The sequence below is a fragment of the Oryzias latipes genome, chromosome 3, assembly GCF_053564925.1.
Source record: "Oryzias latipes strain Hd-rR chromosome 3, Olatipes_Hd-rR_3.1".
Taxonomy (NCBI): Eukaryota; Metazoa; Chordata; class Actinopteri; order Beloniformes; family Adrianichthyidae; genus Oryzias; species Oryzias latipes.
The window spans coordinates 2,665,697-2,692,174 of record NC_136239.1 but is presented as its reverse complement, the minus strand read 5'-3'; the positions used below and the strand labels follow the sequence as shown (position 1 = coordinate 2,692,174).

Below are 26,478 nucleotides of genomic sequence, written 5' to 3'. Positions count from 1 at the left end.
CTGCAGGCCAATTTGAGGAAGTTCATGGACTTTATTCAACATGATCAGGTGGAGAAAGTTGCCAAGATGTTGGAGAGAGGCTTTGATCCCAACTACCACGACAGCGACACAGGAGGTGAGGCTGCACACCACAAGACCTTTACAGAATCACAGCATTTATAATATGATTTCAGCTCTCATCTGCCAAGTTACGTTAGTCATATTATGATCTACAGATTACTTGGGGCATTTTTTAAGCAAAAGTGCTCATAGCCTGGTCTTGTTTTTCAAGCATTACTATGTCTACTGTAATACTTTTCTCAGGCCAGAGACAGTTTAACATCTCCATGGACAACCTTATTTAAATGTTCTCGTTTACTCTCTGTAGACTTGAAACCTATTCAGAGCTCTGACAAGAACCCAGATGTCAATCATCTCAGTACCAAGCAGATGACCGGCATCCATGTGGTCTGAACTGGCATCAAAGTATTAAAAGGATTTTTAAAGTTGGATATCTTCCTCCAGAGTTTGTATCAGTTTCTGCAGGTCATTTAGATCCATGGCTGCACTGAATGTTCAAAAAGGCTGTACTTGTTTCTCTTCAATAATCCTAGAATCATCTGCAGATATTCTTCACCACTGTTGATGCAATATTGGTTATTTAAATCCAGAAAATGAACAAAATATGTCCCAAGTAAAGAATAAATAAAAGCCAGAAAAGACCAACTAGATTTCTTATATCCTTAAAGACTAGTGTCACTGGTCTGAGGAAGAGAGCAGCTGCAAGGACTAGGTCTATAATTGGCATTGACTGTATATGAGAACTGGACTGAATGACCCCTCCCTAGAAAAAGTAGCTACAAAAATAACTCATGTTTCATAAAAAAACTCAGTTCAATTACATTTTAGTTCTGTAGCCCAATATTACAACGATAGTCGCCACAATGGGGTTCATACCGGTAATTGCATAAGAACATGAAATCATAAATCATAAAATACAATAAGGTAATGACTAAACTAAACAGACTAAGAATAGAAGAGAGAAGGAGAGTAGAAGTAGATGAGAATAGAGGACAGAACCCCAGTGCACCATACTTTCCCCGGCTTCAAACTACTAGCAGTCTACTAACAACTAACTGTTATTGTTAAGTTTAATTCAACCGTATTAATAGTAAGTTGGATGCACTATGGTACTTATAGTGGATGGTAATTAAAATAAAAAATCGACATTTTAGCATATCAGTATGAGTACAACATAGTATTAATCTAAGATGGGGGAATGGGCCGCCCTGACCCGGTTTATGAAACCATCTTCCCTCCTTAGAGAAATATGTATCATGGATGTAATGAAAATTGTAATTATTCCCCCAAACTTCATTACAGTAGGTGAGGTATGGGTAGCAATAAGTTAAATAATCTCTGAATACTAACTAGTCTGATAATAAGCCTGTCCAAAGAGGAATGTTTTTAGTCTAACTTTGAATGTAGAAACTGAATCGGTCTCTCTTACATGAGCTGGGAGTTTATTCCATAAGACAGGGGCTTGGTGGCTAAAGGCTCTACCTCCAACCGTACTTTTACTAATTCTAGGAACCACAAGCAGTCCTGCGTTTTGCGAGCGAAGTGTTCTCATTGGATGGTAAGGGACTATGAGGTCCTTAATATAGGACGGGGCCAGTCCATGTAAGGCCTTATAGGTTAACAGGAGGATCTTGAACTTGATTCTAGAATCAACTGGGATCCAGTGAAGTGAAACTAACACAGGAGTGATGTGATCTCTTCTGCTAGTTCCAGCTAACAATCTAGCTGCTGCGTTCTGAACAAGCTGGAGACTTCTTAAGGAACTCTTAGGACACGCTGCTAACAAGGAGTTACAGTAATCCAGCCTCGACGTAACAAATGCATGGATGAGTTTTTCAGCATCACTCTTAGAAAGTAGATTTCTGATCTTAGCAATATTCCGCAGGTGAAAAAAGGCAGTTCTACACACCTGAGATATGTGAGCCTTAAATGATAAATCCTGGTCAAATAAAACCCCAAGGTTTCTAACTGTGGAATTGGGGGCTATACTTATGCCATCCAGGGAGACTATCTGAGCAGACAGAGTATCTCTGAGGTTTTTAGGACCAAGTATAATGACCTCAGTTTTTTCTGGGTTCAAGAGGAGGTAATTAATTGTCATCCAGGTCTTGATATCTCTGATGCAGGCGTTCAGTTTCTCTAGATCCTCATTCTGGTCCGGTTTCATGGATAAATACAACTTCCTTGAATGGAAGCCAGGATTGGTGAAGTTAGTTGAATTTAAGAAACGTCTCTTTGTTGGAAAAGTTTAGCATCTTGACTGATATTCTTTTGGTATCTTCCCGCTCCAGCCTTCACACCCGTCTGCCTCAGAATAACCAAGCTTTGCCAGACTCCATCCAGCCTTTCCTTGATTAGATCTTCTCCATTGTTTGAGCTGACACCTAAAGCTGTGTTTGCTGTCAGTCAGAAAGCTGCAGCATCTTATTAAAGTCTGCAAACTCGCTCTTCTACCTGGACCGCCATGTGCACTAACTCTTTTTATTGTGTGACAATTAAAACAGATTCCATCATATTTTTACTGGTAACCAGTGATTCTTGGACTTTTTTTCCATAACATAAAATTTTTAATAGTTTTAGCTTTTCCTTCTCTGTTTTGAACCTGTTCCCCTGTTTTGGCCGTGAATTTCTTTCACCTGGTGAAAATGATTTTAAAAGCTTGGTCAATCATTTTTTTTACTAGCATTTAATTTTACTATATTAGAGAAATAATTTCAAGAAAGATGCAGATTTTAGCCTCTATAGTACATGTAAAAACAAAGTTTTGATGACATTTGGACTTTTTTGAAAGAATCCTTCTTTTAAAAAAAGTCTTTCATACATTGGTGTTTATTTATGCATGTAGAACTTTAGTTTGGAAAAATTTCAAGTATCTCCTTCAGAGCAGGGGTGGGCAAATTACCGCCCCCGGGCCATATGCAGCCCGCTAAACTACTGCTTCTGGCCCACCAAACTGGAATAGATTTTATTAATAAAACTAAATAATGTTTCATTTTCCCTGTAATTCTTGAGTCTCCCCATGGATCACGGGCCATCAAAATCTTGATTCTCAAAATTAGAAACACTGAAATATGTAGATAATAATATTTGGGGCCACAAAAGTTTGCTGTTTGAAAATGCAAAGGTTTACGACATTTTGGAATTTAAATTCAAAGGCTTAAAAACGACAGAATCTGATGGAACAGAAAAACCTCCGTAGTTGTTACAACCCTTAGTGGCCCACATGTCAAAGGGGTTTGCCCACCGCTGTATGGAGTTAATTCAGTCTCAATAATCAGAAATGCACACAACCTTTTTCACAAATACACACGCTCTGATTCACAAATGTAATTTTACGCAAACATGCAATATTAATTTGGAAATGCACACTAAATGTTTCACACAAATGCGCACGCTGTGTTTCACAAAAACACAATGCATTTTTCAGAAATGCACAATAGATGCTTCACAAACATCATTTTTAGGTATACTTGTAATATGAACTCACAGATCGTGCAACCGAAGGGTTGGCGGATCGATCCCCGCTCTCCCCAGCCAGCTGTCGCCCCCCAAACGCGACTAGTCTGCAGCTCACCGCTCCCCCCAGGGGTGGGTCAAAATGTGTAGAAGAATTTCCCCATTGTGGGGCCATAAATAAAGTATCAATGATTATCATTTTTCAAATCCAAGAGCCTGTAACTATGACTCTGACAGGAAAGGCAGAGCAGCTGAAAGTTGGTTTGTGAGCGTCCGGGGTCATGACCTTTGGCTTAACATACCACAAGAATGCTAACAAGCTGTAGGCGTGAGGACATAACTCAGAATAGATCAGAAAGTCTTTACCTTTTGCTGTTCAGTTTAACGTGAATCTACTCTACAGGAGCAAAGTCATCTCCTCCAGAAAGCCCAACAGAGTGAGAGGACACGCACAATTCTCTTACACACCATGCAGTTTGCACACATTTTTGTTTGAGTTTTGCTCAGATGCTCTTTTGAGTCCCTTAAAGGCACGTTTAACTTATAGCTCTGAAATGATTTTGGTGTCAAAACATTCAGCCCCTTCAGGAGATTCCTGAGGGTACGTTTGCTTTTCTCACTCTTTTGGTTGTTGAAATATGAAGCTGTTTTGAGCTCATTGAAAAATGAATGTGAAAAGCTTCCCATTCTTTATAACTTTGAGCTCTTTGTGAGCAGAGAACTGCAGCAAACTTTCAGCAACGATCTTCAAACCTTTGAATAATTCAGCAGGCATCAGGCTCTTTCACTTCTAATCTGCCTTAGGATGCTTCTCCATCCTTTTTCAATCATTTACACTTTGAAAAATGATTTAAAATTCAGCAGTCACCTTGGCGTTTTTATGGTTAAAAGCGATATTCACAGAAATCCTACATACTAGTCAATTGCTTCAGAGAAAGCCCGAAACAAGTAGAAAGTTCAGTAGCGCTTTTGCCATGATGAAAGCAGAATTTGGTGTTTTATTGTGATTTTTTTTCTTCCTCTTGAAAGATTTCTACTAAGTTTGTTTCAGAAAACATGATTCCTCATGCTTGGATGTTCATCTGAAGGATGCATTCACACACGCTCATGAAGTCAGAGGTAATCCGGTTTCCACATGTCTATGAATTCCCAGGAACGTCATCTCCGTGTTTGTCTCTCACACCAGAGAACTGTTGTCATGTACAAGTTCATTTATGAAACAATGTACATCCGTGTCTGCTGCCTCTGGGTCCTCCAAATAATTACTAATTTATCCTAATCACGATATCAAAACACATATGGCAAAAGACGGCGAAAGTGATTATCAATGGTTACCTTAAATGTGCTAAAAAAAATAAATAAAATAAAATAAAAAAAATAAATAAATAAAAAAAAATGTGCTAAAACAATCTTATGGCAGCTTGAAAACGATTCAAATAAATCTGTTAATGCATTTGACAAATTAGATGGAGCCCTTCACGCTGTCGGCCAAACGGATGGAGCCCTTTTATTTATTTATTTTGAACTATTTAATGTCAGATGCCCGCCTCCTATAGAAACGAGGGTCATTTGCAGTATATTTTAAGTTATGTTGGCTCTTATTTTAATTAAACTTAATTGTTGCCATGGCAATATGGTTCACTAATATCCTGAGTTTTCCTCAAATTGTGCAGCCCTACCTTTCAGTGAGGATTGGAAAAAAAAAAGCCACCAGAACTTGACTTGTTTATTTCATCAGCTGACTGCTTCTGACGACATTTGGAGCATCCAGATTACTGAAAATTATCTGACAGGTCCACATTTTTCAGCACTAACCCAACAGTTTGTGGGCTATCACTGTTATGATTTCCAGTGGTTCCAGATTTTTCTCCATAAAGGATAATATAAAATTATTAAGCAAATATTATTAAAAATAATAATAATGAATTTTATTTATATGGTGCCTTTTTTGGGCACCCGAGGTCACCTTACAGATACAAAACAATTATAGTTACTAGAATGAGACATTAGTTTTTTACTAACCTATATTTGTACTTCTTTTTTCTCGCAATGGAACATCTGAAATCTTTTGTTGCACACATTTCATGTCTTTTGTCTTGTTTTTGTCCTTTTAGTTTTCAGTGTTGTGTTTTTCCTAAAGCTTTGTAACTCCCTGAGGATAAAATGTGGTTTTGTTATTTGTTAGGATCGTGTTCTGTTTTATTAAAATTCACTGATATACCTGTTCCTGGATTTCATCTGCTAATTTGAATCCCATCAAAACCCATTCCTGGCCACGATAAACTTTTGAAAGAGGCAAAGTTAAACTGGGACACATCCGTCGAAAGTGTCTTGTTATGATGACCTTGTTTTACAAATGAGCTTTTAATCACCTCAAAGCTCTACCTTCGCCTGTGAGCCTGCGGTCCAGGCACTTAACCTGCTTTCATTTTCTCTGAAGAGCTACGCTCAGAGAAAGAGCTACGCAGTGACTCGGAGTGGGGAAGTAAAGCTTGTAAAAGCTTAATTAAATAGCAGAGACAATATGAATAAATAATACATGAGCAAATGTTTGATAGTCTTCTGAGTGACAGAGAAACTTGAGCTCTGCATTCCAGAGTGATCGTGTTTGCTTTTAGGCTTTGAAAGTCGCATTTTAATGCAGAATTAGCCAAATGCACTCAGCCCGCTGAGGCTCGCCCTAAAACACCGGTGCGTGTTTTTAAGAAGGTTCCTTTTAATGCTCGATGGTTCATACATGTCAGTGTTTGTGCCTGAACAGAGATGTCTCTTATTGTAACAGCAGCTGACAAGGACTGAATCAAATATGTGTCTGAGCAAAATTAAAACTAGAAGGGGCTGCGCTTCCAGAAGAAAATGCAGGGTTGAATGCAATATTGCTGAATGAAAATGAAACTTAAAGGGTAAAATAAAGAAAAGAAAGAAAGAAGGAAAGACAGAAATGATCAAAGTTGACCATAAATAAAGTGAAAACAGCACAATAACAAAATAGATATTGTTGTGAAAAATGCCAGAGCCGGGTATCGAACCAGCGAGCTTCTGCACCAAGGATTCCCCATTTATTTCAATGGAGGCAGAAATCCTGGAATATCTTGAAAAGTTGAAGGATTTGAAGAAACAAAATTCATAGCTGGAAAAAGCTGAAAGAGCTGAACATTTGAATAGTTGAACGGTTAAAATAGCTGAAAGATTGTAGGAGTTAAGCAGCAAAAAATGGTGGAAAAATTACAATAAGGAAAGAGAAACAGGAAAACAATGGTTGAAAGCTTTATATCGTTCAACCAATTAAAGCCGTAATCAGCGTTAAATGGCCCACAAGCGCTACCCCCCCGCCCCCTTTTTATATCTGCACTCCCTGACATAGCAGCTACTTCTCAACCGTCATTCTCCCCCCATCCTCGGCCACCCTGGTCAGAGTTGCCCGTGACAAATTCATTAAAAAAACAAACACTTTTTTCAATCTCCATAGCAACCATTCTATGTGTTTGTGACAAACAAGTCAATGCAGTTTTTTGAAAAATCTGCAAAAATAAGCTTTTGGATTTCCATGGCAACAGAGGTTAGTTGCTAACCACATCAACGTTCCTTAAACAGTATTTTCACATCATACGTCATGTCTTTTCGGTCAGCTTCAACCAATGATTCATGTACCAAAGTTTCACAAGATTTGATGTGCGAGCAACAGAGGAACGCCACTTTTGTGAGCTCGCCATGCTAATGCCGTAACAAAAACTTCTAATTCCAACTTTTTTGCAAGTAGCTTCCCAAAGATTCTCCTGGAGTTGGGAGCCAATAAATCAAAATCCTTAGGAGTATTTTAAATGTGTATATTGTACTAAAGGTGATCTTTTTCTTTTCTTTTTTTTAAATTCAAGATAGCTAACTCTTCTTGAGGTCAAAGGTCAATGAAATTTCAGTTTTGGTCGTAGACTTAGCCTGGTGGAATGTGTGTGAAATTTCGTGAAGATCAATTAAACAAAAGTTTTCTTTTACTACATTGTGTGAAAATGTGAAAATTACCAAATTTCAAACATTGCCACAAAACAGCCACCAACCCGTAGGGCCTGTGGCCATCCCATAATAATTTTAAATCCTCTTCTGGATATCCTTAACATGTGTGTTTTGATTTAAAAATATTGTTTTGAGCCTTAAAAGAGGTGTTGGCCACTGTCGTATTTTGATTGTTTCTCCCGCTGTGAGGTCATAACATGCGGTCGCCCTCTGATCGGAAGATTGCAGGTTCGATTCCTGCCTTGTCCGCCCATGTGTTGAAGTGTCCATGGGCAAGACACTGAACCCCACCTTGCTCCTGGTGGAAGGTGGGCGCCAGTGAAGTGCAGTAAAGCGGCCATCAATGTGTGTGTGGATGGGTGTGTAAATGTGTATGTGTGTGAATGTATGTGTTGGTGGGTGTGGTAATGTGTGCGTTATGTTTGTGAATGTGTGTGTGAGTAAATGTGTGTGTGAGTAAATGTGTGTGTTTAAATCTTTTGGAATATTTGTATAAATTAGTGTGTTGTGGGTTTGTGAATGTGTGCGTGTATAGGGGTGTGAATGTGTTTGTGTGTGAATGTTTGTGAGTGTGAATAGGTGTGTGAATGAGTGAATGTGTGAGTAAATGTGTGTGTGTAAATTTGTTTGAATATGTGTATAATTTAGTGTGTTGTGGGTTTGTGAATGTGTGCGTGTGTGAATGTGTGTGTGAATGTTTGTGAGTGTGAATAGGTGTGTGAATGAGTGAATGTGTGAGTAAATGTGTGTAAATTTGTTTGAATATGTGTATAATTTAGTGTGTTGTGGGTTTGTGAATGTGTGCGTGTGTGAATGTGTGTGTGAATGTGTGTGTGAATGTTTGTGAGTGTGAATAGGTGTGTGAATGAGTGAATGTGTGAGTAAATGTGTGTAAATTTGTTTGAATATGTGTATAATTTAGTGTGTTGTGGGTTTGTGAATGTGTGCGTGTGTGAATGTGTGTGTGAATGTTTGTGAGTGTGAATAGGTGTGTGAATGAGTGAATGTGTGAGTAAATGTGTGTAAATTTGTTTGAATATGTGTATACGTGAATGTGTAGTGGGTTTGTGAATGTGTGTGAGTGTGAATAGGTGTGTGAATATATGTTTGTGTGAATGGGTGTGTTAATGGGTGAATGGGACTGTAACTGTGAAGCATACATCATTTGTAAAGAGACTTTGGTGAGTTTTTAAGTGTGTGGCGTTGAATAGATTCTTGCTCAAAGGCACAGTAAGAAAGAAGAATTGTTAGAACCATCTGCTCCTTCTGTCCTGGACTTAGACTAGCAGCATTATTTCACAATTGTACTTTGCACATGTAGGTTTACTGCAGGGTGTCTGGAATCCTGCAGTTTTTTCAGAAACCTGCCTTTTGTTGCTGATTGCCTAGATCAGGTTGTCAAGGATGCCGTGTGGACTCAAACGCAGGACGCATGATTTCCCAAGATAAAGTCCAAATTTATTTGGTAGACCTGCTCGAATGACAAAATTACTCGGAATGCTGAGAAACGCACAAAACAATCCGGCAACAAGTGCAGGGGAGATGCAGACTCTAAACATGAGGACAGATAAACGATTACATACAGGTGTGCACATCAGGGAGAACAGGCGATGACACTGAGGGAGAATTACACTGGGGGGGGAATCAAGACACCTGAAATGAGAGGACATGTGAGAAACTGAAAGTAAGAAAAACCGCCCTGGCCCCGATACCTCACACAGGGGTGTTTGGCCAACAGGGGCTTTAGTGGCAGGATGGTCGGGAAACATGTGGGACACCAACGCTCCAGGCCTGGATCGGACACCCCTTTTAGATTGTACTGATTCCGATTTTCTGCAGAGGTTGACCTGCATCCTGTAAAGAGAGTGAATCTGTAGGATCTGTTTGTTTTCTCTAAACCTCTGAATGACAGGGATTCCAACCTTTTGTCTTTGCAGAGAGTCCGCTGACATTCGCTGCTCATCTGGACAACATGGTGGAGATGATCAAGGTGCTGAAGACTGGAGGAGCTCATCTGGACTTCAGAGCCAAAGATGGCATGACTGCCCTTCACAAAGCGTCAAGGTCCAAGAATCACGTCACCCTGATGGTAAAGCATCTTCCTCCTGTTCCCGTCATCACTGGGGGATGTCTGCTTCAGGAGTCACAATTCTTTAAAGCTCTTTGCCGCTCGATGACGTTTTGAACTCATGCAGGTCCCGTCCCTCAGCAGCTCAGTGACGGCCATGAAGACTTTTCTGCCGCCATCGTTTCACTCTCACGATCCATCATCAGGCCATTCTCTCTGTCTTTGTTAGACGCGGTTCGTTCAGGTGCACTTGGTATTTTCTGGATGATTGAAGTGCTTCAACATTTAATTTACAAAGAAAAGCTGCAGAGATCAGATTTCACAATGATTTTATAGGACTGGCTACTACAACCGCTGTGAAACTGAATCCAGACATGGTGGTGTATTGGCTCAGACCTTCATCTGGTTTCCTGCTCCTCCCTCAGACTCTGCTGGAGCTGGGAGCCTCTCCTGATTACAAGGACAGCCGCGGCCTGACCCCCCTGTACCACAGCGTGCTGGTGGGGGGCGACCCGGGCTGCTGCGAGCTCTTACTCCAACATCACGCCTTCGTGTGCTGCCAGGATGAAAACGGCTGGCACGAGGTTCACCAGGTAAGCATTCACCAAGGGGGCAGAAAAAAAGCCCCCTGCCCCAATTCACCCCCAAGTCTCATTATACACAAAGAACAAAGATCACTCATATAACCTCTATTAATTAGTAGCACCTCAGCTAAAATAATTTCTGTTTCAATAATAATAAATAATAAAATAAAAATAAAATTGGGCTGCACGGTGGGGCAGTGGTCCGCGCTCTTGCCTCACAGCAAGAAGGCCTCGGGTTCAAGTCCCAGCTGGGGGACCTCAACCTTGACATTATTAGAAGAGTGTTTCAGGTAGAAAGATGACTTGGACCAAACTCTGGGATGTTTGGCTGTTAAGAAACACAAACCTGGAAGGAGAACTAAACTATTGACCTCTGACCTCTGATTTCATCAAGAAGACTTAAAACTGTGTGTTCGTTGTGGCTTCTATACGTTTAACTGGGAACACTCATTGTACGCTGAGACGCTGTCACTTTAACCCAATGCATCATGGGAGATGTAGTGATGGCAGACAGACTCTCTTCTCTGAGCTTCATTGTTTTGTTCAATTGTTCCACGGTCTGACACCGGATTCTGTGTAAAGCTGCACCGCTAAAGACGAGCTTTAGCTGGTATTTTTGTTGGAACTGAGAGACTTTATGAGCAGAATCAGAACAAGGAAGTGAAGACTTTAACCACTTCTGATTGGTCAGACTGATGGACGTGTGATTAAGCCTCCAAGAATGATTGGTGGAGACAGTTAAAGGGGCGGGACTTTTCTGAAAACAGAGCTGAAGCTGCGGCTAAATCGCGGTACCGTCATGCTTATACAAGAGAACATGAAAATGGGGAGAACATGCATCAGTAAAGAGCTCTCACTGCTCCCTCCATCTAACGCCGTCTTTGCTGTTTCACTTTTGTGCTCTGTGATAGAAGATTTTTGGAGTTTGTTCATGATTTTGACCCGAGGACTGCCTCATGGATTTTTTTAGTCTTACACCACCCACAAGAAAAAGATCAGGATTGAGGACGGCACTTGATCTGAAGATGGATTAGTTTCTCTGTAGCCCAGCCTTGTCCATGTAAAACACATATCATTAAGCAGCTGCCTCCAGGGCAACCTCCTCTCTCTGGGAGAAAGGGTTTGGTGCACGGATGCCATCCTTTGCATGGCTTCATGTGAAGAATCGTTCAATTTGTCCACCTACATTTGTGACAGCTGAGTTTCCTCTGACACTCCTAACATTTCACTGCATCTAACCATCCATGGCCCTGTGAGAAAGCAGCATCTCTAAAATGTTGTTTTTGCTCTTTTCTGATTTCCCAGTAGCCTGAACGTAAAGACGTTGCATTTTTCCTGAGGATGAGCTTTTTTGTGAGGAGGGCAGTACTCAGCTGGATCATTTCTCTTTGCTCTGTCCATCCCTGCTTTCTGCTCTCAGCTCAGTTTATTGGCTTTTTCGTACGGCTATCTGGGTTGTTACGACCGTTGTTACAGCTGTTATTCCACAGAGAGCATCTTTGTTTTTCAACGTAAAGCTGGAGTCACTCCCAGCCTTTGCTTGACTGCAAATAAAATGACTGGAAGAGCAAATTGGGGAAAACCAGACCATATATTCTTTTTTTGCCAAACGTTCTAAAACCATATAATGACATGCAGGATGATTTGCCTCTCTGTTGTTTAGCCTTCATGAGAAAGCAGCCCTCCTTCCCGGCTGTCATAACTTCAATTTACAACCAGGAGCAGCGCATAAGCAGTAGATCTGATCTTCTGATCTCCGTCTAAAAGTTATGGGATGAGCTCCTATTCAAAACTGCTTCTTTGAAGCAGTTGAAAGACGTCTAACAGTTATTCATGTAGTTGGAATATTTTATTTTGCTCGGAAAATAGCTGGAGTAATCTTCTCATTGAGCTGCATAATAAATTTATGAATAAAAGCCGTTAGGTAAAGAATGCTGAAAGTGTGATGTCTTTAGAAAATTGACACCTGTGCATTAAGAACGGGGAACAAAACATGTGGAGAGGCAAATATGTGGCGTCAAGGGATGCTTTTATTTTGAAGTAGTTATTTTACAAGGTAACAACGAGATTATTTAGTCAATGTCACATTCATTTACTGATTAGCTTTCCATTTTCAGACCTTTTTGTGTCAACACTCAAAACTAAACTGATCTCAGATTTTAACTTCATTACCATTTTGATGAATTTCATAAAAGCTTTAACCTCGTCAAGGCAATTCCTCACAACCACTTACATTAGCTGTAATTTACAGAAATAGTGTGAAGGTCATTGGAAGCTTTAGAGCTATAAAGTGATGTAACGTCTGATGCAGGAAAAGAAGAGCAAACGTGAACTGATCCCTACAAACGCTCTGGCTGCATTTTAAAAAGAATCAAATGGACAAACAAAGGCTCCAGTGAAAACAGTGAGAAGAAAAAGTGAGAAAAACATGTTCACACTGTGACGGCAACAAAAGAAGCTCTTCTTTATGCCTACATTTCTGCCTTGTCTTCCATATTTAACAGATCGCAAAGCATGAATCCAGAAGGATATCATATGAACATTCCCTTGAACAACCTAAAGGCCGTGTCACACAGCCGTTACCTACATTTTACGCATTTTCCACGAGTGAAACTTTGGTCTCTCATGATAATTTATAAGTGTTTTTGCGTTTGTCCTTCGCCGATGTGCACAGATGTCAGTCGAAGGATTTGGACGACGGGTCTTTTCCTGAAATCAGTTTGGAGCTGAAATTTCAAAATTTTTGTTTGGTTGAGAATGTTGCAGCTCAGCATATATTATGCCGTTTATGCACATTGTGTGAATCGTACATAACTATGCGTGATTCTTGCGAGATGCATCACAAATTTCAACAACCGTGCCATATAAGTCTAACAGACTTTTCACGCATGTGTACGGTGGCCAAGAGGTACGAGACACGCTTACATTTAAGATGCAACAACAACAAATCCCAGTACAAATGGAAACACAACAACACCACATCCAGAAACACAACAAAAGTGGAGACACAGCTTCTAACAGAAAGTGACGTAATATAAAACTAATCGTGTATGATTCTTTAAAGTTATTTATTACTGTCTTCTTTATGTGGATATTATAAATACAAGAAACAGTCCAAAAGCATTTTTTATTTGTATTACTTGTCAGGAACTGGTGGGTAATCCAGGAAGCATGTTTAAACTCCCCTGACTTTAATCCTGAACTCTGGCTGAAATCTGCCTAAACTCGCTTACTCTGGGTATGTCGGTTCCAAAAGACCGGATATGAGTTAGCGTAATTACGCTCCACTTGGTAACCCTGGGTTAATGCACGTACGTAAAGACATTCTCAATGGATCGCCGATTTCTGGAGTCACCATGGAAACGTGTGGTTAAAAAAAAAAGAAAGCGCTGTACTTCAGTGAGACGGAGTCTGAGATTGTAATGACGGCGAATGAAGATTATACGTCCATCAAAAAAGTAACACGGCTGCATCATCAGCAAAAGAAAGAGTTTCTGCTTGTAGTAGAAGAACAGACAAAGTAAACGCACAAGTTTCTCATCTTATTTCCATTTTCCTTGTGTATATATATATATATATATATATATATATATATATATATATATATATATATATATATATATATATATATATATAACTTATCCAATTTTGCCAACTTAAATGAATTAATTCTATTGGTAACAAATAATTGAGTTAAATTTATTCAACCTAATTTCTTACATCTATAAAGCTCAATAATTGTTTATACAACTTAAATTTACATATTTATCTAACTAAATGTCATATTACTCCAATTCAATTAATATTTTTTCCATCTTAATTAATTATAATTCTTAAACTCTCATATGTCTAAGTTTGAGCCGGAAGATATACTCATTTGTATAACAATAAAAAGTACAAAACAATATGCAGAGTACATAAATTCCGTCCAGACAGGCAAAGGGAATGGTATCCCACAATCCCTTGCGGTGCCGCTCTAACAGCAGCACCAAAGTTACACCTTTGAATTAATTTGAATGAAAGGAAAATAACTGTCTGAAAACTACGTTATTTCTAAGGTGACCTAACAAAAAAAATGATTTATCTTAACTGAAGCAAATAATGAAGTTAGATCAAAGTATAAAGTTTAATTTTCCAGCATCCATATGTGGTCTTATCACCCTCTCACGGTGGAAAAAGTATTATCTGAGCTTCGTCATCCACTAAATCATCTTCAAATGGACACGCCATGCTGCTTCACCTCTCTGAAAACAAACTAACCTTAAACTAAACCTGCTCCCGACCGGGTTATGTTCAGAGCATGAGTCGCCATGGCAACTAGACATACCCTGAAACATACCTCCATTTCTGGAACCGAAAGCTGAGGTTATCAACTTCCTTAGCCTCAAACTTACCGTTATAACTATAACCTGCTTTCTGGAATACCCCCCTGGTGTGACTGAAACCAAAAACATGACGAACAACTAAGCCAAACTAAACCACAGAATCCTTACATTACTTCAATAAAAGTTACAACAATGTTTAGCACGGTGAAGCTTTGGCGTCACTTCCGGTATTAAGGGTATTCCCTTTCCTTTCCTTTTGTGTTTCAGGACTCTGTAATTTGTTCTGTGATTTGCTGTTGTATTTCAGTATTTGTTGTATCTTGAATGCAAACGTGTCTTGCACCTCTCGGCCACCGTACATACCATCACTTTTACATTGCTTATACGGGGCGCATATTGCATTAAAACCTAAGTGATGCACACATTTTGTCCAGATTTGGCCTGTATGTTAGGTGTTCTTTGCGTGGTTCTTTCGTACTACTTCTGTGATTTTTCACGTGTTTCATTCTGTGAAAAGTTCACGGAAAGAATCATAGCTTTTCTCACTTTTTTCACATATATTGACGTACAACCACATTTCATCCGTGCGAGATGGGCAAACTGTACGTAGTGGCTGTGAGACACGGCCTTGTGATGACCTCGTGTACTTAATGGAACGTAGAAGAAGAAAACAACTTCTCGATCTAGCAGAAGGTCCCAATTATTGAGTCTGGTTCTGCTGGAGGTTTCTTCCTGATACTCATCAATAGGAGGAAAGTTTCCTCGCCACTGTATGGAGATGACAGTAAAAGCTCTTCCATGTCAACTGTTGGTCACTCTTGTGTTCTGTTACTGGCACCCAGTTCACACTGTTGGAAGGAGCTGCACTGAACTAGAATTTAGATCGGTTTCATGTTTTCTCTTTTCCAGCTTTATAAATAAATCAGATAGAAAAATCTGTAGCACACAGCATTGATTTGATCTATTCAATAGAAAAGTATCCTGAAAGGACAAGAATTGCTGTAAAATGTAAGCTCTCAATGTAAATAACGCTCTACAGGACCTTGTCTTACTTTTTAATTTATAACATTTTTGTTATCACTGGTCCAGTCGGAATGGTTTTTGTGGAGATAACTACTTCATCAACACTTTTGCGTCCGTCTGTAGCTTTGGATGGATTTAGACATTAAATTTCAAGTGTCCTCCTTACCCCCCCCTCTCTTTCTGACCCCCCCACCCTCTGATTTCTGGGTTCAATCTGAGGGTAGCAGCTGCTCCTCATCTTCGTGTGCTCTGCTCTGCAGCACAGTGACATCTAGCGTTGGAGTTGTCTCCCTGCGCCTGCTCTCACACGGAGTAGATGGTTGCATGTTCCTGTGAACTCCCATGTGTTTGTGTGTGCAGGCATGCCGCCATGGACACGTGCAGCACCTGGAACATCTCCTGTTCTACGGAGCAGACATGAGCGCCCAGAACGCCTCAGGAAACACTGCTCTGCACATCTGTGCCCTCTACAACCAGGTGAGCAGCAGCGGCGTTCAACCCCCGGTCACAGCCGTGCGTGTTGTCATGGGTTCAGTGGGACTCAGTTACATGTAATAAACCAGATACACATAAAGAGTGGGCTGTGTTTGTGCATGCACAAGCGTGTTGTTAGTTATGGTGAAAGATCTTTTTCAACATGTTACTGTGATGCAAAAAAAAACATTTAATGCAATAAGCAAATCAATGGGCAGCCGTGGTGCAGAAGTAGGCCGGTTGACCTCTGATCGGAAGATTCCAGGTTTGGTTCCCGCCCTTCCCGCCCACGTGTTGAAGTGTCCCTGGGCAAGACACTAAACCCCACGTTGCTGCTGGTGGTTATGGGTTGGTACCAGTGTTGTGCCATCAGTGTGTGAATGAACCAATGAACGGAGAAGGAGGGTCTAGGATGCTCAGTTTAGCTTAGACTGTTTTCTTTAGAAGTTACCGATTGAATTTTATGATTTGAATTATTGGTATGAAGCCCATTGAGATGACTATTGTTGTAATATTGGCCTATAGAAATAAAATTGAATTGAACTGAATGGATGAATGGGACCTTGACAGTAAAGCGCTTTGGACCCTCTAAGAAGGAAAGTGCTATGTTAGCATACATCATCTAAAATGCTCAGAGTGAGCCTGTAATGAAAGAAGATAGAGATAGAGATATTCTTTATTGATCCCACGTTGGGGAAATTCAACTGTTCCAGCAGTTCAGTGCAAAATAGAGAAACAAGAACAACAGCAATGTGCAAAAAGAATGAAAGGGTGTTTAAGGATAGACCCTGTGAGAGTACAGAAAGCAAACATACGTTTTTCATGTGTCCTGTCCCTCCTGACTTTGTATTTTAGTAAGTAAATCTTTATTTATATAGGACTTTGCAGACAACCACTCACAAAGTGCTTCACAATGTTAAAACAAGAGAAATCAGAGAAAAAACTCAGAACGCCACGGGGAGTCTAAAGCAGGAAAAACCCAAATAAAACACACTCAGGCATAGAAGTAAACAAAGAGAGAAATAAAAAAGAACACAAGTAAAAGTCAGCTAAAAGCTCTCCTAAATACAAACTGAGATAAAAACACTCGACTGACTCAATCTGGTGCAGAGACAGAGGGGGGTCATTCCAGAGTTGGCGAGGTCTCCTCTAGCTTTAAAGCCAGTTTTTGGAACATCAAAGATTCCTATTGGTGGATCTCAAGGAGCTGCAGGACTGTAGGGAGTTAAAAGGCTGTGTGGACCCCACACCTAGCACTGCATGAGGCAGCCCTGGTCTAGTGACATCCAATCTATAAAATCTGAACGTGTGAGGTGTTGCCCAATTGGCAGCCGTGCACACGTCATCCAGAGAAATGCCCTGAAAAACTGCCCATGATGATGCCATGCCGCGAGTGAAATGAGCGCGCAGGCCCGCCGGGGGTGCTAACCCCTTGCTGTTATAAGCCATGGTGATAGCACCCACAACCCAGTGTGACAAGCGTTATTTGGTTATGGGCTTACCTGTTTGAGGAGAAGCCCACGACACAAACAGCTGCTCAGATTTTCTGAAGCCAGCCGTCCTCTCCACATACATGCCCAGCGCCCGCACAGGACACAATGTGTGAAGCCTCTCTTGCTCCGTAGAGGAAAAAGGAGGCGGGTTGAATGCCAAAAACTCAATGGGGTGGTAAGGTATGGCAAGGTTGAAAACCTTGGGCATAAATGCCGGATTCCAACGGTGGGAACGCATACAGAGGTCGGCACGGCCATTTGTGCGCTAGAGCATCCACCCCCAGGGGGGCGCTCTGGTCCGGCAGAGGGTAGAACATCTGACACTGAGCGTTCTCCGCTGATGCAAAAAGATCGACTTCTGCCTGACCGTAAATGCTCCACATCTGGGCTACCACCTGGCTGTGGAGCTTCCATTCCCTGTAACGCGGGTTCCCTCTGGAGAGCAGGTCGGCTCCCGGGTTCATTATCCCCGCTACATGGATGGCCATGGATGGAGACAGAAGTCGGGAGCTGCTCCACATAATCAGTCTGTGTGCTAGCGTGTGCAACTGAAATGAGCGCAGCCTTCCTTGTCTGTTGATGTAAGACTAAAAAATGGCGCCCTTTCAGGAAGGGTAAATAATGTTTCAGTGCAAGAGACACCGCCAGGAGTTCCAAGCAGTTTATGTGAACTGATTACATGTGAGAGCCCCACAGACCGTTCACCATCCTGCCCTCGTGAGTGGCTCCCCAGCCTGTCAGCGAGGCGTCTGTGGTGATCACCTGTCTTGTTTGCACGGTTCCCATGACCACGCCCGTGGTAAGGAAAGAGATATCCCTCCACTTGGGTAGGGCGAGAATGCACGTCACCGAAGCAAGCACCTGCCGGTGACCATGGTGGGCGGGGCTTGGATTGAGTGACGCAACCCACCGCTGAAAAGGACGCATGTGTCAGAACCCGATGCCATCAGCCTGAGCAGCCTGAGGCACAGTCTGAACGTTATCCACGCCCCCCTGCGGAATTTTGACAGACATGCCCGGAAGGCTGTCACTCTTTCCGCTGAGAGTCGTGCTCTGAACTCGACTGAGTTTAGAGACAAGCCGATGAAAGTGATCTTTTAAACTGGTGTCAACACGAAGTTTTCCCAGTGTACTGCGAAACCCAGCGCAGTCAGGTGCGATATGAGCAACCTGGCCTGCGTCCTGAGTTCTTCGGAAGACTGCGATGCCAGCAGCCAGTCGTCTATATACATCGCCAGACGAACACCCATCTGTCTCATGGGTGCGACGGCGGCCTCCGTGCATTTCACAAACACCCGTGGACTCAGTGAGAGCCCAAAAGGGAGCACTAGAAACTCGTAAATCTTCCCTCGAAAGGAAAATCTGAGATACTTTCTGTGAGGGGGGCATATAGGGACGTGAAAATATGCGTCTTTCAAATCTATGGAGACGAACCAGTCTCCTGGATGCACAAACCGTACCAGACCTGCGTGTGTTAGCATTCTGGAATTCAAAATTTTTCTAATTATTTTTATCAAGGAGCAATAAAGCTGAATATCATCAGCGTATGAGTCTCCCAAGGGGAATCATATAGAGAAGAACATTTTAACTTTAGTTTTGTGAAGGAATTTTCCCAGGATTGTCCTTGGTGGCTCGAGTCTCTTAGACTTTGTTGCGAAGCTCCAGGACCTCGTGACTCACAGGAGTAGACTCATGCTGTCTCATCTTTAGTTTCCTTTAGTTGCACTAAACCAAGGATGCTCATTACTGTCAGAAGTCAGAGCTCTGTCTCCCCCTCTGGTCACCAGCAGGAACCATCTCCAGAGTTCTAGCCACACTTCCTGGAAGCTGCACACCACAGTCTACCTAAGCTCTGAACTGAGTCAAGCTTAGTGTGAAGTATTGCTTGTGCCACTCTGCCTTCATTACCGAGCGTTATATCTGGACCTGATTGTCTGTTTGCCGTATGCCTGCTCTAACCCTCGCCTGGATTTTGATCACCCATCTCTCCTCTGATGATCTTATGCCTGTTATTGACTCCTGCCTGTGTGACCCTGATTTATCTTTGTGGACTTTCAGCTGAGCTAATAAACCTGCTGCATTTGAAACCGGCCGTCTGAATGTTCTAGTGAAAATTATATCAATGTGACGGTAGATCGCGGGCCATCAAAAATAAAAAATAAAAAGATATCTATTGATTTAAAACAAATGCGGTCAGCGAATGGTCATCCTCAGCGTGAGGTACGTCACTTGATTGACATGCTGAACGCTAATCGAACATCGTCGGAGATGCGTCACTGTGCTCTAGCTCCTGGGGATACCTGGTTATCCTGCCAAAAGCAAATGCTTATAAGAGTAAGCCACAAAAATAATAAAACTGAGCCAGATGTGGAGACTCTTAACCGTGGATCTACCTGCTAATGGGCCTTGTTTTTTCCCACTGTATATATTATAAAATACTATATTATAAAATGTTATGTTATAAATATAATTTACAATTTTAAGTATATATATGGTTTTATTTTCCCAAAAATCGATCAAAAATGTAATCTTTCAGACACACCCAAACATTATAATGATAATAATTATAGTTCCAACTATTATAAAATAAAGTATTTTATTAGAAGCACCTTTTAGAACATTCAAGGTCACAGTTGAAATTAGAAGAGTATAAAACCAACATAATGAAATACAGTTAAAGACAAAACAAACATCATGAGAATAACAAAGGCTATTTTAAACAGATGAATTTGAGTTTAGATTTAAAACCAGCAACTGAGTTAAAGTTTTGGATCTTAGGGGAAGAGAACTCCAGACTTCAGGGGCAGAAGGACTGAAAGCTCTGGAGGCACAGTGAGGTGAATAGAGGAGGATCTGAGGGAATGAGAGATTAGGAGGTGATATGAGAAATATGAAAGATCAAGGTTATGGAAGCTGTGAAGGTCAGTAGAAGGATTTTGTACTCAATCCTTTGATTTACTGACAGCCATTGAGGTTGCTGGAGAACAGGGGGATGTTGTAGTTGGTTTGTCATGATTACAGCTGGCAGCTGCTCCCTCCTCCTCCTCCTGGGCAATCACCTGGATCTCAGCTGTTGTCTGTTTGTAATTTGTGTTTGTGTATTTAGGTTCCTGTCCCTGTGGTTTCTGTGTCGCAGTGTCCTGTTTGTTCAGTGTCACTGATGTTTGTTTCCTCGAGTTTTCAAGTAAATCTTTGACTACTCAACGTTTGGCTTTCGAGTCTTTCCTGCATTTGGGTTCCTCAGTTACGAGCCGTAACATTACACTGCGACCATGACCAACCCAGCAGGAAGTTCGCATCTTGGGGATTTACCTGGATCATCTGCTGATGGAGGCTCTGCCGCCGGTGAAGAGCTGTCTGCCCTGGCACGGGAGATGCGGGGTTTCATGTCCGGTCTGCAACAACTCCATGATCGCCTCTCCAGGCTGGAACATGTTCCTTCGTCTCCGTCCCTGTCTCGTCAAACCCGATTGGGCCGTCCAGAGCCATTCGATGGAACAGCTGAAGACTGCCGGGCCTTCATCACCTCCTGTCGCCTTCACTTCGACTTCAATCCTGACGAGTTTCCCTCCGAGCAGAGCAAGGTGGCATTTGCCCTGAGCTTTTTGACTGGTCGGGCCAAACGATGGGGATTGGCAGAGTGGGAGCGCGGAGCTGACCTTTGCCGCTCTTTCAGAGCGTTTTCCACCCACCTCCTCACGGTGTTCGACCCTACTACACCCCACAGAGCTGCCGCTTCGGAACTGCTTCGTCTCCAGCAAGGGGCGCGCAGCGCTGCGGACTACGCCGTGGAGTTCCGGACTCTGGCTGCCAGCACCCGCTGGGCGGACGAAGCGCTGGTGGACGTGTTTCTTCAGGGCCTCTCCGGCATCCTTAAGGATGAGCTGGCGGCGAGGGAGATCCCCGAGGAGCTGGAGGAGTTGATTGATTTAGCTGTGCGTATCGATCGGAGGATGCGGGAACGGGGTGGTGAGCAACGCAGCAATTCCAGCCCCCGCCCGTCCTTTCCTGTGAGTGATCCACCGTCCCGTTCCAGCACTCCGCGCCAGGACTTCGTTCCTCCCTCTGAGCCCATGCAGCTGGGAGCAGGACGTCTGACTCCCGCTGAGCGACGGCGCCGTATGGGAGCTGGACTTTGCTTGTACTGTGGACAGTCTGGACACTTAGTGCGCGACTGCCCGGGAAACGCCAGGGTTCACCAGCAAGGAGGGAACTGGTGAGCCGTACCTCCTCTTTTTCTTCACCCTCAAGACCCTCAACCAAGGTGTTGATGAACTATGCAGGAGCCCAGAAGGAGCTGGAGACTCTTATCGACTCTGGTTCTGATGGGGACTTTATATCTCACGAGTTGGTAACCGAACTTAAGGTTCCTGTTGAACATTTGTCTCCTGCGTTGCTTATTCGTGCTATTAACGGGTCTGTCATCCATAATGTGTCTGCACGTACAGTTAATATTCAAGTAACCGTGTCCGGTAACCACACTGAACTGCGTCGTTTCTATGTTGTTGACTCTTTGAAACCACAGGTGATCTTAGGTTTCCCCTGGTTGTGCAGACACACTCCACATATTGACTGGACTTCAGGGCGTGTATTGTCCTGGAGTTCATTTTGTCTCTTGAATTGTTTAACTGCTGCCGCTGTTCGCTCCTCAGTTAAAAGTCCTCCTCCCGAACCTCTGGATCTCAGAGCTGTTCCTTCAGCTTATCATGACCTAGGTGCTGTCTTCAGCAAACTTCGGGCTAAGTCCCTTCCCCCACATCGCCCATATGACTGTGCCATTAATCTTCTTCCAGGGACACAACCACCTAAGGGACACATATATCCTCTCTCATGTCCTGAGCAGGAGGCTATGGAGGAGTACATCCAGGAGGGCCTTCAGGCCGGCATCATTCGCCCCTCTTCCTCTCCTGCAGGGGCAGGATTTTTCTTCGTGGGCAAACGAGATGGGGGTTTACGACCCTGCATTGATTACAGGGGGTTAAACAACATCACTGCTCGGAACACGTACCCCTTGCCTCTCTTACAGACTGCCTTTGACCAGCTAAGAGGAGCCCAGATCTTCACTAAATTGGACCTTCGGAGCGCGTACCATCTAGTCCGTGTTCGAGAGGGGGACGAGTGGAAGACCGCCTTTAACACTCCTAATGGTCACTTCGAGTATTTGGTCATGCCTTTTGGACTTACAAATGCACCTGCCGTTTTTCAGTGTTTGATCAATGACGTGCTCAAGGACATGTTGAACAAGGTCGTGTTTGTTTATTTGGACGACATTTTGATCTTTTCTCCAGATCTCGAGACCCATGTGCAGCACGTCAGAGCCGTACTCCAGCGCCTCCTTGAAAACCAGCTATACTGCAAGGCAGAGAAGTGTGAATTCCACACCACACACACAAAGTTCCTTGGTCATGTGGTTTCACCTGGTTCAGTGCTTATGGATGACGACAAGGTGAAGGCTGTTTTGGAGTGGCCTGTTCCTACCGGGCGCAAACAGGTCCAGCGTTTTCTAGGGTTTGCCAACTTCTACAGGCGGTTCATCAGAGGCTTTAGTGACGTGGCTGCACCACTGCATGGACTAACATCGGCTAAGGTACCTTTTATCTGGGAAGGGGGTGCAGATAGAGCGTTTACTGAGCTAAAAAGACGGTTCTCTACAGCTCCTGTTCTTACTCAGCCTGACACCTCCAAACAATTTATTGTGGAGGTGGATGCGTCTGAGACGGGAGTAGGGGCTGTTTTGTCTCAGAGAGCGTCTGATAACAAAGTCCATCCCTGCGCGTATTTCTCCTGCAAGCTCACTCCTGCAGAAAGAAATTACGACATTGGGAACAGAGAACTGCTTGCTGTCAAACTAGCCCTTGAGGAGTGGCGTCACTGGCTGGAGGGGGCTGAAAGACCATTTCTTGTGTGGACGGACCACAAGAATTTAGAGTACATCAGGACTGCCAAACGCTTAAGCCCTCGCCAGGCACGGTGGGCTCTGTTTTTTGATCGTTTCGCCTTCACCCTCTCTTATCGCCCTGGCAGCAAGAACACAAAGCCGGACGCTCTGTCTCGTCTACATCAGAGAGAGGAGGGTGGGGACTTGACTACATCCAGCCCCATTGTTCCGCCCCATCTAGTTCTGGGTGCAACACGCTGGTCCCTTGAGCGCCGGGTCAAGGCTTCTGTTCCTGATCCTTCAAGTATTCCTCCAGGCTGTCCTGCGGAATGTCTATTTGTTCCCTCGTGTCTCCGTCAGTCCGTTTTAAAGTGGGGACATTCTTCCCGTCTAGCCTGCCACCCAGGAGTTACGAGAACTGCCTTCCTGGTGGCCCAAAGATTTTGGTGGCCCACTATGTCTTCGGACATAAGGGCGTTTGTTTCCTCTTGCCCTGTATGTGCCAGTGTAAAGACTCCCAGGACTCCCCCTGCTGGGCTTCTTCAACCTCTGCCTGTACCTTCCAGGCCATGGTCCCATATTGCGATGGACTTCATAACCGGCTTGCCCAATTCCAAGGGGAAAACGGTCATAATGACTGTGGTGGACAGATTCTCCAAACTGGCTCATGCAGTCCCGCTGCAGGGGTTACCATCAGCCAAGGAGATGGCAGTTTTGGTTTCGAAACATGTGTTTCGGCTGCACGGTCTCCCACAGAACATTGTTTCTGACCGTGGACCCCAGTTCATAGCTTCGTTCTGGAGGGAATTCTGTAAGCTGTTGGGAGTTAAGGTCAGTTTAAGCTCTGGTTTTCATCCCCAGACCAACGGCCAGGTGGAGAGATTCAACCAGGATCTGGAGACCACTCTGCGAGCGCTGTGCTCAAAAAACCCCAACACCTGGTCGTCTCATCTCTCCTGGGCGGAGTATTCTCACAACTCCCTCGTTGGCTCCACCGGTTTTTCTCCCTTTCAAGCAGCTTATGGCTACCAACCGCCTCTCTTCCCTCACCAGGAGCAGACGGCCGCAGTTTCAGGTCCTGCAGCATTTGTTAGGCGCTGCCATCGTTTCTGGAAGGGCTTTCGTCACCGGTTGCTGAGGAACCAGGAGAGGTTCACCGCAGTTGCTAACCGCCGGAGGACGGCCGCTCCTGAGTACAAGGTGGGAGACAGAGTTTGGCTCTCTTCTACAGACATTCCTCTGAAAGGAGGTGCTAGGAAGCTGATGCCCCGCTACATCGGTCCATACCCTGTTGTGGGAATCATCAATCCTGTGGCGGTCAGGCTTGATCTTCCTCGCACTCTCAGAGTTCACCCGGTATTCCACGTCAGTAAACTCAAGCCTGCAAAAGACTCACCTCTCCAGCCTCCTCCTGCACCCCCTCCTGCACCTCGTATCGTGGATGGTGGGCCCGTGTACACTATTCGGAAACTCCTCGCCTCAAGAAGGGTTGGCCGGGGTGTCCAGTATTTGGTGGACTGGGAGGGCTACGGCCCTGCTGAGCGTCAGTGGGTGCCGGGGCGCCATGTCCTCGACCCGAAATTGATCGCCTGTTTCCACAGGGACCACCCTGATCAGCCTCGTCAGGGTCCGTCTGGGAGCCGGACTTTGTGAGGGGGGTTATGTCATGATTACAGCTGGCAGCTGCTCCCTCCTCCTCCTCCTGGGCAATCACCTGGATCTCAGCTGTTGTCTGTTTGTAATTTGTGTTTGTGTATTTAGGTTCCTGTCCCTGTGGTTTCTGTGTCGCAGTGTCCTGTTTGTTCAGTGTCACTGATGTTTGTTTCCTCGAGTTTTCAAGTAAATCTTTGACTACTCAACGTTTGGCTTTCGAGTCTTTCCTGCATTTGGGTTCCTCAGTTACGAGCCGTAACATGGTTATTGAGATGGGAGGTCGACCAGGATGGATGGATGTCCCCTGTTTCTGGTTTCCTATCGTGTTTCGTTTTTATTACTTTTTTTTTTTTGGAAGCTGCTTTTGTTCTCCGAAATTTTTGTTATTTTTTTTACATTTGGGTTTCTGCAAGTTTGTGGTGTTTTCTAAAATTCAATGCGTTTTAAAAAAAATATTTGTTTTGCTTTTTAATTGTCGTGATCTTCAAAATGTTTTTGCATCGAGTGATTTGGTGATGTGATTTGAATATCAGGACCACCGTCAAATTTAATGACACAGGTCATACAAGCTTCAGAAGGCAGAACATACATTACTTTTTTAAATGTTAAGCTGGATTATTTTTAATGCAAGTCAAAAGAAAAACTCTCCCTTAGCCACCAGCTTCCAGTTTGTTATTTATTACATTTATTAATTTGATTTATTGATGGAAACATTTATGGGAATAAACAAAGACAAACAGTAAAACAACTGTCACAAGCTCATCACAAAGCTTTTAGCAACTGCTTTTCCTCCCTAGATGGGCCTTTGAGACAGTTGCTTTCTGCTTCATATTTGGGAACAAAAAGGTCCGTCTGTCCATCCATGAGAAGCAGCCTAAAGAACAATATTCAGACATCCATCTCTACAGAAATCTCCTTCAGTTTTATTTCGGAAACCCCAAGGCACTCCCAGGCCAGCCGAATGACGGAATCCCTCCAACGAATCCTGGGATTTCCCCAGGGAAGCATCCAAAGAGTTGATCAAACCGCCTCAATGCAGAGGAGCAGTGCCTCTGCTCCGAGCTCCTCCCGGGAGATCGAGCCCCTCCCAGGTGACCGAGGTCCTCCCAGGTGACCGACCTCCTCCCAGGTGACCGAGCCCCTATCGGGTGACCGACCTCCTCCCAGGTGACCGAGCCCCTATCGGGTGATCGAGCTCCTCCCGGGTGACAGAGGTTCTCCCAGTTGACCAAACTCCTCCCAGTTGACCGAGCTCCTCCCGGGTGACCGAGGTCCTACCAGGTGACCGTCCTCCTCCCAGGTGACCGAGCCCCTATCGTGTGACCGACCAAGCTCCTCATCACATCTGTAAGGGGGCGTCCAGCCACCCTGCAGAGGAAACTGGTGCCAGGCGCTTGTATCCAGGATCTTTTCCTTTTCAGTCATGGCCCAGATCTCACAGCCACAGATGAGG

The 26,478-nt window shown here is 43.6% G+C and overlaps 1 protein-coding gene across 4 annotated transcripts in view; it reads left to right on the top strand.

Moving 5' to 3' along the window:
- LOC101158088 (SH3 and multiple ankyrin repeat domains protein 2) overlaps positions 1-26,478 on the top strand; it is a 314,876-nt gene that overhangs the window by 116,380 nt on the left and 172,018 nt on the right. For all 4 annotated transcript variants that reach the window (XM_023950566.2, XM_023950561.2, XM_078944892.1 and 1 more), the window contains exons 6-9: positions 7-115; positions 9,465-9,616; positions 10,021-10,188; positions 15,888-16,004. In XM_023950566.2, coding sequence (XP_023806334.1) covers positions 7-115; positions 9,465-9,616; positions 10,021-10,188; positions 15,888-16,004 — 546 coding nt within the window. The remainder of the gene's footprint in view (positions 1-6; positions 116-9,464; positions 9,617-10,020; positions 10,189-15,887; positions 16,005-26,478) is intronic.